This window comes from Glycine soja, chromosome 7, assembly GCF_004193775.1.
Source record: "Glycine soja cultivar W05 chromosome 7, ASM419377v2, whole genome shotgun sequence".
Classification (NCBI taxonomy): domain Eukaryota; kingdom Viridiplantae; phylum Streptophyta; class Magnoliopsida; order Fabales; family Fabaceae; genus Glycine; species Glycine soja.
In genome coordinates this window covers 17529032-17543755 of record NC_041008.1, presented here as the reverse complement: position 1 = coordinate 17543755, position 14724 = coordinate 17529032, and the positions used below count along the sequence as shown (strand labels likewise).

The window sequence follows — 14724 nt, the reverse complement described above, 5'->3', positions numbered from 1 at the left end:
GGAAGTAGAGCTGTCAAGCGAACTACGCAAAAAGGACAGATCGAGCGTGGGCAGCTGCTGAAGTTGCTATTGTTGATCCTTGCAACGCCACGCTAGTGATGGCAGAATTCTTCACAGATCTTAGGCTCAGTAATGGGATGTGTCAGCTTCCATTTCTTTAGGGTGTAGTGATTGGGCTCGACGGTGTCGTTTTGGTGGGTGGGGTTGGATGTTGGAGGATTTGTAAATCTGAAGAGGGGGAAGACTAGAGTGGAGGAGATTGGCGGTTGATGACAATGGTGGGTGGTGACAGGAAGCTGGAGGTGGTGGAGGTATCATCACAAATAGTTGAGTGGAAGGTAGAGTAAATATTTGATATAGAAGGTATATAATAAGAATATGTACCTTATATTAATCTAAGAGTTCTAAATAGTGATGTATGAGACCACATATGATAGTAGTCCATCCTAGAATTCAACTTAATTGTTAAGCCTTAAAAAAATTATTTTTATAATAATTATTTTAATTTAAATGTTTAAAATAATTTCAAAAGAATCAATATAATAAAATTAAATAAATCATATAAAATAAAATTCTATATTATTAAATCATCAATACTAAATTCATATAATATAATATAATAGATAATAAAATTACATAATTTGTGCTTAATTTTTCTAATAAGATAAAGAAAAGTAATATATATATATATATATATATATATATATATATATATATATATATATATATTTACTTGAGCACATTCAATGAAACTATACAACTCCCAGAAACTATAATATAAATTATTAGATATAAGATACATGCATACATAAGAAAATTAAAATGCTATGGATTTTAAAATTCATGAACATGAAATGAATCAAGGTTATTTACTATCTATACTCCCAATTTCAAACAATTCCCACCTGAATCCAGCTAGGTCATCTTGGAACAACTTGTTTATATTGAAAGACTTTTAAGTTTATTCACAATAGAGGTTTGTCGATCGTGGGGTGAGGTTTATATATGCAAAGATGTTAGAGTATAGAAAATACATAGATAAACATACTTAGGGTAGAAAATATATAAAGGATATGGCCCCCAAAAGTTTAAGTAGATCCTGTGCACTTCTAAAAAAAAAAAAAATAGATCCTCTGCTTATCAATAGACTTAGGCATTTCAAGGTTTTAAATGCGTAGTTGGATTGAGCCAAAAGATGAGAAGCTCAATCTAATCTTAAAGACCCTGTACGATACACAACCCTCAATTTGGAACCTAGAAAACAATTAAATTCAGCAAGTTATTTTATTTTTAAAAAATAAACATTTTAAACCAATACTTAATTAGAAATTTAGTCAAACTAGTAAATCAGCTAAACATATCTTAAACTTGTAAATTGCTCTGATGGGTCACAACATATCTTGTAATGCTAATTAAGGACCTGACTAAGGCATAGTGGACCGTGCCTTCTTACTTTAATGGCTTTAGTCTAAGTTATTATTATCAAGTCACTTAAAAAACTCACGTGGCTTTGAAGATTTTCCAAGTGACTGTCGTGCCACCCTCGTCGCCCCTACATTACGTAGTTCAAAAAAGCTTCCAGTGGAGGAACCCAATAACCTGAAAATCTCTCATTGCATTCTTGATCATGCCTTGCACTGTTTATTCATAATGTCATCTGGAATTTTTTGTTTTCTTCTTACCATGACATGATTAGAGAGGGTGATGATTATTACCAAACGTGTGAACATTAATACTTAAACTTTTTTTATTCTTGCACCATCATTGTCTGCTCCTAGCCTTTTTGTCACAATTTTGTTAAAGTATACAAATTGTTACATATAATCGTCCAATTGTCCAAGATTACTACTGTTACACTGGATGATGATCGTGATGTTACTGTTGCTTTAGTGAAATTATTTTATCAAAAATAAGGCAGAGAAAAAGGGAAAAAAAAAAAAAGGAAAGGTAAAATTGTCACAAGGAAGCAATGGTTGGGTCAATTCTTTTGTACTCTTTTTCATGGGGCTTCGGAATCACTGCACCATACCTGGTAATGGTAAGAACCAATTTTTACTAATTATTTTGGTGTATTACACTTTGTGCATGTTTGATTAAGCATTAGAAACTCTGTTCAACGATTTTGACCCTTATGCACCAAACGTGAGAGAGAAAAAATGAAAATTTTCCATTTACCGAAAAACTAACGTATATTCAAACACGCTCTTAATAGTGTACTTTCAATTTATAAATTTGTCCAAGAGTCATGTCTTTGTGTGGTTTTGGGTCTAACATACCCATCACCTATAGTGCTGAATTACATCATATGCAGTTCATATTTAATAACTGCTAACTGCACTGAGGAACATAGCTTGTATTGCAATATAGTTGTTGGATTCTTTTTGGGGAATAGGGAATTTGGGTCGAATTTCTTATGTTCTGGTCAAAGGGTTTGTTGTAAAGTTGATGTCAATAGGGATATTTGCTAATTTGCTGGATATGGTTGACAGTGGCTTTTCAAATGTTGGATAGAATAGAAGAGGCATAGATACAAGAGAATGCTCCTCTGTCAGCCATGTGGGGTAGTAGTGATGTACATGTCATAACAACAATTCTAAACAACTTGAGTGGCTAATAACTTCATCTTATGCCATGTACCAATTGAATATATCTTGTGGCCTAATTAATTGTACTCACTCGACAATTTCAAAGGTTATTCCATTTAAGAAAGCATCTTGGGCCTACCAAGTTCAACTTATACCTTACTTGTTTTACATTAGGTTTGTTATCTTCTTCGAAGTCACTAAAAAAATGAGGGAAAAGTTGTTTACGCATTAAGAGTATCACCATTCAATTGATACCCTATGACTAAATGCCTTTTAAAGTAGAGAGATTATTTAAGTAGGTACAATGTAACAAAGTCTTTCTATATTGCTTGAAATCAAACCTTAATTAACATATCTAAGAGAAACTCAATTATCTATATGAATTGGATATGAAAACATAGCCTTGTTGGTGGAGCAGCTGGATGTATATTGAAAACACACAAAGTGGAGCTTAAGATTCAGGTGAAATCCAACATACCTTGTGTCTTCTCATGATGCATTCATATTAGATACATATGGTTCCACAACATTTGAGAAAAAGTAATAACATCATTTTTTTTTTCGTGTAAGATCACAAACAATTGATTCATTTTTTTTTCTATTTGTCACGTTTTTATCACTGACAAACAAGAAGTACATAGCTAATTACGTTGACCGCACTCTGTTACGTGAAGAATTTGATCGTGTCATAATCTGCGAGAAATGTGATGAATTTTCTTTTACCACCTTTTTTCATCAAAAAATAAGCAAAGAACAAAAGTTTACAAATCAAATTGTAATGGACAAGAAATAAATATGGCGAATTAGAAAGTCCAACAATGTATTGTTAAGAATGCAAGCTACAATCTGCAATTCAAACTATGATTTGGGCTAATGTTAATATCAGAGAAACTCTACAGTCTGCACATACAAAACATGGCGCACAAAGGATCAACCTCTCTTTCCTTACACTCGAAACATGTTAATTGAAAATCAAAAAACTATAAAGCATACCCTTTTGCACCTAACACACACATCTGAATTCTCATGCAACTAGCAGCCTTAAAGAACTTGGAGAATTGACATAGAAACTCAACTCAACTTGGTCTCTCCCTAGATGAGGAGGAATGTAAGAACTCAATGCAATCTTCTACAGTTTCGGCTCGGTGTGAATCAGTGAGGTCTGATAATGAACGTGACCTAACCAAAGTGGATGAAGAAACCTTTCTGGAGGATCTCCTTCTCACAGAAACGTTTCTTATAGCACTTGCCACCTTTTCTCCTAGCTGCAGTAGAAACTTCGCAGGAGACAAGTTAGTGTCCATAGAAAATCTGAAAGTGCATGGTCTGGTGACCCTCTTCCCGTTTCTTGAAACTCTATTATCCTTGTCGTTGCCACCACCACCATTGTATTTGAGAAAGAGGGTTGGTTTGTCGTTGACATCAGGACTAAAGCACACCCTTTTGCTCTTTCTAGACATTTGAACAACTATAGGAGAATACTAATGCTACAAAAGATTGTTGTGTTAAATTTCCAATGTATGTTTAGTGAAGTGAAGGGAAAGAGAGAAATGGATTCAGAAAAAAAGAGAGGAGAAGCAGAGTGAGAATGTTTGTGAGAGTGGAAATTTGGATAGGAGTATATATAGATCAACCAATTCAAGGAAACAAGCTAAAACAAACTACCTAGTAAAACGGAAAAGATGCCATACTAGAATTATAATTAATCCTATGTCCTATTTATCTTAAAGTATATTAGTGTGACACATTGGTTTGATTATGAGACCAGTTATATAGCATTAAAAAAATTATAGTTAAATTAGAAATAATGTAACATCACATCGTTTGAGCAAGGTGCATAAATTGCTGTAAATTTCTTGATATATGTTTTTGTTTCTTAAAAAAAATCACAGCTTATTTATAGTATAAGAATTACATTACACTTTGTTTACCTAAGAATTTCTCTAATGAAACATTTTGTTTGATTGAGTAATTTATTGGGTGAAAACGAGAATACAGAGGACAAAGTGAAAAAGTTACTCGTAAGATTTAAAATTAAAGGTCAAAACGAGTTAATTATTGGATGTTAGGTCCAAAACTTATATATATTGTTTGAACTTTGAAGTAAATACAAAAGGCAAAACAATGTAATAGTATATGTAAAAAGAAGTTCAAAGGTAACATCACCCAAGATCAATCAAGTATCTACCTGAGGCTAAGGTCAATTGATATACGTGCATGAGACATGCACACATGGGGCTAATGTTGAATTAACAGTTAACATTAATGGAGCAGGTTTATCACTATTAAGGTAATGGTTGAGAGTTGGACAAAGCATGAACAGAAAGAAGATTGTGACAGAATTTCTCGGGGACCAAGAAGGAGGAGGGAAAAGAACAATAAAGGGTTTTGGTCAAAAGACAAAGTGGTGGTGGAGCAGTGGAGACTTGAGAGGGAGACAAAGGGTGAAACAGTTATGTGCTGAAAAAGGAGGCAACAACAGAGACAGTGAGGATACGGAACTGCTTATTAGTCTTCCAATCAACGTTGCTTTTTAGGTGGCATTGCAGGGCCAAGTGATGCTTTTTTGCTACCCCTTTGGTTCGGTTTCTGAAATCCGAAATCGAGATATCATATCATTGCCCTTATATCTTCTGCAACAAAGAGAATAAAGAGATGAAGAGGAATCTATTTGAATATTTATGTTGTTGGCTAAAACGTTGATGAGGCAAGTAATTTTATCCTCTTATTTTTGTGTTATTTTGCGTTATAGGGTTAGATTTTCCTTGGAACACACACCAAAGCAAAAGCAATGGAAAAACAAAATATCCTGTGTTGTTGGCGTGAATATTAGAGAAGTAAGTCGTTAGCCCTATTCTAATAGGTGACAACTTTTCCTTAGCTTCTTGTTGTACAAGGAAATTCATACACAGAAAATTGGTGCCTCTGCCTCTATTATGGCCTCCAGCAACTTTGTTTGCACTATAAATTCGTAGGCTTCTTTCCACACGCAAATCAACACTTAATAATATAGTAGTACTATATAATATCAAACGTTTCAAATGTTAATTGGAGCCCTTAATATAGGAATTAAGTTCTAACCTAAGTATTTCTCTGAATGCACTCATTTGGAGTCAGCTTTTTGGCAGAGCCATGTTGATTACTAGTCATAAGGCTTGCTCGAGGATAAAAAGATGAGAGGAAAAAGAGTTCTAAATAGCAAGGGTGGTAAGTTTATTATTATTATTAAATATATTCATTTAAATACACTTCGTTTTAAATTAAGTGTGACATTTAAAAAAGAATAACTATTTCAAAATAAGCGTTGTATTAATTTTTTAATATAATATTAATTATTTTTTATTAATATTCATAATAAATGTCACTTTAGCAACAATTTGGTGTCATAGAGTTAGGGTTCAATTTGGTGGAGATTTTACATCAAGTATTTCTTCATCAACAAGGACCCGATGAAGGTATATAGCACAATGAAGAACAAAGAAATTTTGATACTGTTTGAATTTGCGAGATAGTAAATTGTAATTTAAGAACTAGCACCAAAAAATTGAAAATTACATAGACTATTAAAAATTTAAAAGGACAAAAAAAAATGAATATGTTATAAAGATTAAAAATACTTTCAAGTCTTATTATTATTATTATTATTATTATTATGGATTTTTTTCGCATCTTGAGGACAATACCTACACTTCTATACCTTTTTTTGTACAAAAATGTTTTCTTCGCATATTTTTCCTTTATAGGAACGACACTCTTTTCTTTATACATAAAAAGTAGAAAGAGAAAAAAAAAATCATGTTTTCTTCTCTCTTATTTTATGAATAATCCAGGAAACATCGTAAAAGAAATATGATAAACATTAAAAATATAGAATTAGTCTAACGGTGAAGGAAGGAAGAATGAAAGATAAAAAAATGTCATGCGTTTGAATCTTTTTGTTAATAAAAAATGAATTAATTAATAATTAATATTTACCGAAAAAAAGAATGGACATAATTTAAAACTTTTCCAATATAAAGAATGACCAAAATTGACTAATTCTCCTTTTGTTATTGTCAATTTAAAAAATAAAATAAAATAACAGAAAAATATTCCTAAACTCCTTCAAATGTTGACCTTACTGAAGTGTTTTTTTTTCCAATATTCAAACAGAATTTTTAAATAATCTTTTTTAAATAATCTTGTGAGTCAGACGGATTATCTTTATGACGGGTTTGTTTTTCACTTTTGCTTTCATCAAGCGTGCGTTTAAACTGGTATAAAGATATGATGCGACACAAACAGCATAAATAAACAAAGCCTTATTATTAATAATAGTTATCTTGGTGAAAATCTTGACTCGTGGACCATCATGACTTATGGGTTTTGATATACGATAATGATTGTGATATCCTAAGTTTCACATTGGATGGGCTATTGTGGGAACCAACACGCCCCTTTGTCATATTGAAGAGGTCGGGGAATGTGGGACTACTAGATTTAGCTCAAGTTTGAAGTAAAAAGGGAACCGAGAGTGAACCTTGGAAGAGTAGTAGGGAGTGGAAAACTAATTAATAGGTAGAGACCCTCGTTAGAAAAAAATATATATAATGATAGCTAGGTGAGGCAATTGATTGGCTAGTTTCGTTATCTGAATGTCAGAAAATTATATATATATATATATATATATATATATACTTTACTATTATTTTTTAACTGAAATATTTATTAATAATGTAAAAGGATTAATCTTTATCGAAAATTTTAATAGATAATTTTTAGTGATATAAGATCTCGTTTAAAAAAGAATTGAATTAATGGTATTTTTATAAAATATTTTATAATTTCTATAAATTATTTGATTTTTTTTCACTAGTTTTTATTATTAAATATTTATGTTTTTTTATTAATAATAATACATATTACTTTAAGACTTTAATTTTTTCACATCACTTATAATAAACTATTTTTTTTTTACAGATTAATGGTTATTCATAAAGGTAAAATTGATATACTGATAAGTTTTTTTAAAAAAATCAATAAAATCAAATTAGTTTACTTTATTTTTATTAATCTATGTGATTATGTCCAAAATATTTGATATTAAGAGCGGAGAAAGTGCAATATTTGAAGTGATCTAAACCTAATTATACACGCATTATGTAACAATTTATATTCCACCTTATAGGAATTAATCTTTTATTTCATGTAAGATATTTTGAGGGATTTAATTATTTTGGTATTTAAAATAAAATTGAAATAATAATAGTTTTTAAAAATAAAATTGTTTGATGGGGAGGACTTCAAACGCACGGTTAATTACATTTTATATCTTATATATCTTGGTATTCGATATTTATTTTATTTTATTTATTTGGGATATGCATCACTTTATGTGATGTTTTAAATAGATTAGATGTTTAAAATAATTATCTAAGATGTTTGTAAATTGTTTTAGTCTTGTTAGTAAATAAAAGTTTGTTACTATTATAAAGAAGAGAATTAATTGGGCCCTAGATAACAAAAAAATAGATACTTTCACATATTGGGTTGTAGTTAGTAAAATGTGATGCTGTGAATAGTAACGATGTTTGGGCCTTTAATTTAAATAAAACATGTCTGTTTAACACATCATAGTGGGCTATCAACAATTAAATGGACTTAGGTAAAATTAGTTAAAGGCAAGGATAGTTGCTATTTACACACCTTATATTTACTTATACATTCCAATTTTTTGAACACCTAAGTTAATCTTGTAAGCATACACCAGTAAGAAAAAAAAATGTTTATTTTTGGTCTTTGAATGTATAAACCATGAAAATTTAGTCGTTGAAAGAAAAATTCTAATTTAGTGATTTAATGTGTAAAAAGAACACAATTAAATTCTATTTTGCAGATATGTCTCAGGGTACAAAAACCGGTTTCAGAACTTTATTAGATGCCTTCGTGAAATAGGAGATGAGGTAACTTTTTCTACTTTTTCTTTCTATGTATGCACATGTGTATTTACCTTTATATTTGGTACTTTTGTGCGTTATCCCAAAAATTCAGAGAAATTTTTCAATAGATAGCTTCTGCAGATTACAGTATAGTGTTTAAACATTTGTCCAGTACTTTTTTCTTTTTCCTTTTACATTGTGTACTGACTAGTTATGTTTATTTCTCACTTAAAGGTGATGGTTGTGACAACACATGAAGGAGTGCCACAGGAATTTTATGGAGCCAAATTAATTGGATCTTGGAGGTTGCTAACACTGATCTATTTTAGTTGCTTAGCTCTTTTTTGCTTCATCAACTCTTTTCTCTACTTGTACTTCTAATTTATTTGTTTTCAAAACATAAACTTTGTGTCTTTCTGTCACAAGGGTAATTCTTGTTTCTTATCTTCAATTATTGTATATATGCTGTGCAATTATTGCATGTATTTGTTGACTATATAATCGTACTTTTTATTTTAAATGCATTTTTGTATATTTCGTAAGATCTTGTGATTCATGTTTTGATCACACAATTTACATTTACAATATTTCACTCTCTTCTCGATCCTGGGTGCAATCTTAATATTGACAACCTTGGCTGTAAAGATGACATGGTAGAGGGAGATCAACAAACGGAGTTGTCAAATTGGAATGCAGTTTACTGGAAATTTCACCAGTGAACAATGGATTCATCAAGCACACATGGATTAGGATTGCTTCTCATTAGGATCTAAATACCGTGTGAAGAGGAAGAGAAAAAGAAACATATAATGAAATTTGTGTGTTAAATTACATAGGGGAGGCTCTATTATATAGAGTTAATGTCATAATTACACGATTAATAAACATCTAATTTCTGTAATTGAGAGATTTGGTTAGCCTTTTTACATTGTCTATCTATTTTCCAACAACTAGCATGCCCATATGTTTTATACTAAAAATTTTCTTTTATACCAAAAACAATTGAGAAATGCAGCTTTCCCTGCCCTTTGTATCAGAAGGTACCCCTCTCCTTGGCACTTAGTCCAAGAATAATTTCGGAGGTAGCTCGGTTTAAGCCTGACATAATACATGCATCGTCACCAGGCATAATGGTTGGTCTGCAATTCCTCTATCTCCTCATTTGTTAAATTTGGGGGTTATTATGGATAGTGTAGTGTAACTGTGTAAAGAATTATTTGTCACACTGCATATCTAATGCTGGCTTAATTTCAGATTTTTGGAGCTCTTACCATTGCAAAACTTTTGTGTGTTCCTATTGTCATGTCCTATCATACCCATGTACCTGTGTAAGTTTTATTCAGGTTACAGATTCTCTGAAAATATTTACCATTTTAGATTGCATGTTACTTCTGTTTACAATTATTCTGATATGATGCTATGATGTCAGAACTGCTTCAAGTTATACAAATCATGTATAGCTTATGGCTGATCTTGTTTAGTCTCCAGGTACATTCCAAGATATACCTTTAGCTGGCTGGTGAAACCCATGTGGTTGATCATAAGTATGTACACTTTCTTGCTTACACTTTTCAATTTGGACTCATATTGGTGAACATAACAAATTTTGGTGGTTATAGAATTTCTTCACAGAGCAGCTGATCTGACTCTGGTGCCATCTGCTGCCATTGCGGGGGATCTCCTAGCAGCTAGAGTCACAGCAGGTGAACATAGAATCCCCTTATCTAGTCTTTTAGCTATGCTTAATTGGTAATAGCATCAGAGAATATGTGTTTCCTGGTATGCCTACTACTATGCAGCAAAATTTTGACCGAGTTTTTCTCCTGTTGGTATCCAGCTAACAAGATTCGTCTTTGGAACAAGGGTGTTGATTCTGAAAAATTCCATCCCAAATACCGCTCCCATGAAATGCGATTAAGACTAAGGTATGGACCTTTTCTCATTTTTTCATATGCTCAAGTTTTGGTAATAATGACATTTCATCTTATTCTTAAACATTTGTCATACAGCAATGGTGAACCTGACAAACCCTTGATTGTTCATGTTGGACGGCTTGGAGTAGAGAAGAGTTTAGATTTTCTGAAAAGGTAGTGAACATCATTGTGAAATTTTCATAACTTGAAGTATTTGTATTCAAGTTTTTCAAGTCAATCTCAAAAATCTAGAATATAAACTGGAAAACAGCAAAAACTGCTTGTTGATTATTGATGTACAAAAAGCTGAAAAAACACTAATTGCTTTTGGATAGGCTTCCTGATGCCCGAATTGCTTTCGTTGGTGATGGACCATACAGGTGACTAATTCTGCCATCCCTTAAAAAAAAAGTATTTGGTGTTTGTTTCATGCTTTTTATCTTTATATTACTCCCCTCTTCCATATCTACATAAAGCAATGTTAATATAAAAACTTTGGCAACTTTTAGTAATATGAGTTGCTTTGCTAACTACTAGGGAGGAGCTAGAGAAAATGTTTGAAGGTATGCCTGCAGTATTCACTGGAATGTTAGTTGGGGAAGAACTGTCCCAAGCATATGCCAGTGGAGATGTATTTGTCATGCCTTCAGAGTCAGAGACACTTGGTCTTGTAGTTTTGGAGGCCATGTCTTCAGGGATACCTGTTGTGGCGGCATGTGCTGGAGGTATTCCTGATATAATCCCTGTGGATCAAGATGGTAAAACTAGCTATCTGTACAATCCAGGAGATTTTGAAGACTGCTTGAGCAAACTAAGGCCCCTTTTGCTCAACAAAGAGTTGAGAGAAACCATGGGAAAAGCTGCGCGTGAAGAGATGGAGAAGTATGATTGGAAGGAAGCCACGCGAAAGATTCGCAACGAACAATACAATGCTGCCATTTGGTTCTGGCGCAAGAAAAGAGCTCAACTATTGAGACCCTTCCAATGGCTGGCAAAACGTTTTTTCCCATCACCACAAGTCAACTAGAGGTGATGCAACTTCACACCAAGCTTAGGCTGGTTCCCTGCCAGCTTTATTTGGCTTCACAGAAGACTTCTATTGGATAAATGTGTGGTTGATAGTGTAATGCATTCATTCTTTTTGAATGTAAGGGTACATACAATATGGTGGCTTGCACCGTATTTTGTGCTATTATAAAGAGAATCAATGCCATAGCTTGAATCCTTCATGTCCCTATTCTATTAAATTAAATATTTGAATGCCAAATCAATTCAGACTATAGCATCATCATAATTCATAAAAAACAAAGGGATTTCACTTGGATGTATACTTCCCATTCCAATTTTTAAGACTTTTTTAATTAATTCACACCTTTTAAGAAAAGTAGTTATTATATTAAATTCGTCAATTATTTATACTATAATTTCAAAATAAAAACTTTCTTCTCTCACTCTATCCACTTACATGTTTTTCATTAATGTTTAGAGAGGGAATAATTAAGTACATTCTTCTCCTTACATCATTTGTCACATTCATAGTTACAGCTCTAACTCGATTATTTCCTAATAATTGTTGAACTTCACAAGTCACGATAATTTGTTGACCAATAGGATCTCAACCCTTAAGTATAAGAGCGTTATAAATATTAGGCATCTTCCATGGGAATAGCTACATCTAATACCAGACCAATTATTTGGGCGATATGTAGAAAAAAAAATTAATACATCTAAAAATTACAAAAAGATCTTATAAAAGGGAACAAACAAATTTTTAAAAATGATCTTTTAATTAGGAATAAAGGGAGTATATCATTTTATTTTAAAATATAAAATTACATTTTGGAGTAGTCTTTCTAGAATGTAAAAAGAATGTAATTTTACATAAAAATAATGTAATTTTACATTCTAGATTAAGTGGACGAAGCAAAAATGGAGATGCAGTAAGCAATCGGGTGCATAATAACATTTGCCTAGCCCACTAATACCACTATATCCCGGGGATTGCCCATGACATTTTGACTTTCATGTTATTAACACGACACTCTACCCAAATCAACTGAGTTAATAAATCAATTATGTTATAAAATAACTAATGTCGTTATATATAATACTAAAATTTCTAATGTATATTTAATGCTCATGTAAATTTACATAATAAATTTTGTGACAATTAATTTTGTTCTAATAATTAATTTGTTTACATATATATTAGAACAAAATTAATTGTCACAAAATTTATTATGTAAATTTACATGTGTTTTAAATATACATTAAAAATTTTAATATTATATATAACGACATTAATTATTTTATAACATAATTTACGTATTAGCTCAATTGGTCATGATAACTTTTATACATCTTTTACTACTCTCTTTTCTCTAAAAAAAGAAAAACTTAAATCCACCTGTGGTGCCTATAGTTCTACAATTGTGAAATTTTGGTCCACGAAAAAAAAATTAATTGCACATGTGATCTCTCAAAGTTTTTAAAATTTAACTATTTTGATCAAAATTGTTAAATTTTAGAAATATGAGGAACCACTAAATGTGCAACAAAATTTTTCCAGGCATCCAAAATTGCATAATTGTAAAGTTATAGAGACCAAAAGTGAATTTAAGGAAAAAAAAATAACACATCAAGGTTTCAGTGACACTCTTTTAAGTTATGATAAGTAAATAATTTTTAAAACTCTCCAACATATTTTTAATAAATATTATTTTAATATTAACGAAACATTCACATATTAACATTTGACTAGAGTAGGAGTAAGTATGACTCAACCTATCTAGTAATTTAGTTTGGCTGAAAGTAGATTTTAACAAGTTTAAGTTTTAAAATTAGAGTCGATATATTTTTAAGATGTCTTTGAATTATGTTTTGAGTCGTCCTAACCAAGTTTAGTGTTCAATATTCTTAAGTTTTTTTTTAACAATTATATATTATTAATATAAAAAATTATTCAATAGATAAAATTTTGTATAACGTGATATGTATTATTTACTTCAAAATATATATTTTAAAATATATCTGAATTTAAATTTTATATTTCATTTATTCTATGATTGAATTATATATAATGTTAATTAATACATTACATTAAAAAAGTCGGATTAATATAGTATTGTGATGTATATTTTAAATCTTGCTTGAGTCAGATTTGGATTTAAATAAATTATTTGATCAAATTTTGTGTAGGGCAAAGACAAAGACAAAACTCATTCATGGCTCACCCCAACCCCTAGACTAGAGAACTCGACGACAAAATTATAAAGAATTTGAAGTTGTGATTTTTTTTCAATACTTTCCTTTCATGATTATTAGGGAGAAGAAAAAAGAGAACCATTTTTTCTGCCTCCCTTTTCTTTCCTATAATAAAAGAGAAGAAAGAAAAAAGGTGCAAAAAAACCAAGGGTAAGAAGAAAGTTAGCATCCTTTTACTATAATAATGGGATCACTCTTTGATAAGTACATGGTTCTTAATCACATTCCATATAATTACAACCACTCTGATTATATTCAGTCAAAATGCAAATTAATTAGTAATTACACTTTTCTGGGGTACGTGTAGAATTTTACGTGTAAGAATATGGTGATATTGCTCATGTTGGTGACCACTGACCCCTGGATCATTGCGCGGACCTTTGCTAGTCTCAAGTGCAACAAATGAAGACTGGACTGGTACCGGTAGAACTTTGAATAAAAGAAATCATTGAAACCTTTGTAAATTCTTGGTTATTCACACCCTACAATCTTTATCAGCAATTTTGAATTTTATTTTATTTTATTTAAACTTCTTGTACCTGTTTTTATGATTAAGGAGCAAAAACCATGACAAAATGTACAACATAAGGAGAATTCTTTAATGCTATAAATTGAAGTCGCATATTAGTGACCAAACCAAAGTTTGTTCGTTAGAACAAATTTAGCAACCGTATAAATAAATTTGACTATAGTCATATAATAATTCAGCATAGTGCTTCAAAAGAAGTGTTTTCTTTTTATCAATAAATCCTCAAAAGTTGATAAATAATTGAGTCTTTATAGAGACATATTACGTATACATATTGTAATTAAATTGAACTTATTGCACCAGGAAAAGGAAGACCCAGAAAAGGAATTCCAGTCATATAATCATATTGCCTACGCAAATAAACCAGAGAACAACTCTTACTACCGTATCAGCTTTAAGCATGTCATGGTGTTCCCCAACAATCTATCACTTTGTTATTAAAATTAAAAACACCCTAGTGCATTATTATAGATTTTTCCCCCCATTATGTGTCATAGTTTATGTCTCCTCAACAT

At 31.2% G+C, this 14724-nt stretch overlaps 2 protein-coding genes across 2 annotated transcripts; one reads left to right on the top strand and one right to left on the bottom strand.

Moving 5' to 3' along the window:
• Positions 1-3661: 3661 nt before the first annotated feature.
• On the bottom strand, positions 3662-4045 carry LOC114420449. The gene has a single exon (XM_028386341.1). It carries the CDS (start codon positions 4043-4045, stop codon positions 3662-3664), a length of 384 nt encoding a protein of 127 aa, XP_028242142.1.
• An 833-nt stretch (positions 4046-4878) lies between these two features.
• Positions 4879-11640, top strand: LOC114420448 (sulfoquinovosyl transferase SQD2-like). Its single transcript, XM_028386340.1, has 11 exons — positions 4879-5042; positions 8461-8527; positions 8738-8808; positions 9519-9636; positions 9758-9831; positions 9992-10047; positions 10123-10206; positions 10341-10428; positions 10513-10590; positions 10752-10796; positions 10954-11640. The coding sequence occupies exons 1-11, from the start codon at positions 4879-4881 to the stop codon at positions 11441-11443; spliced, it is 1335 nt and encodes a 444-aa protein (XP_028242141.1). The 3' UTR covers positions 11444-11640.
• The last annotated feature ends 3084 nt before the right edge of the window (positions 11641-14724 follow it).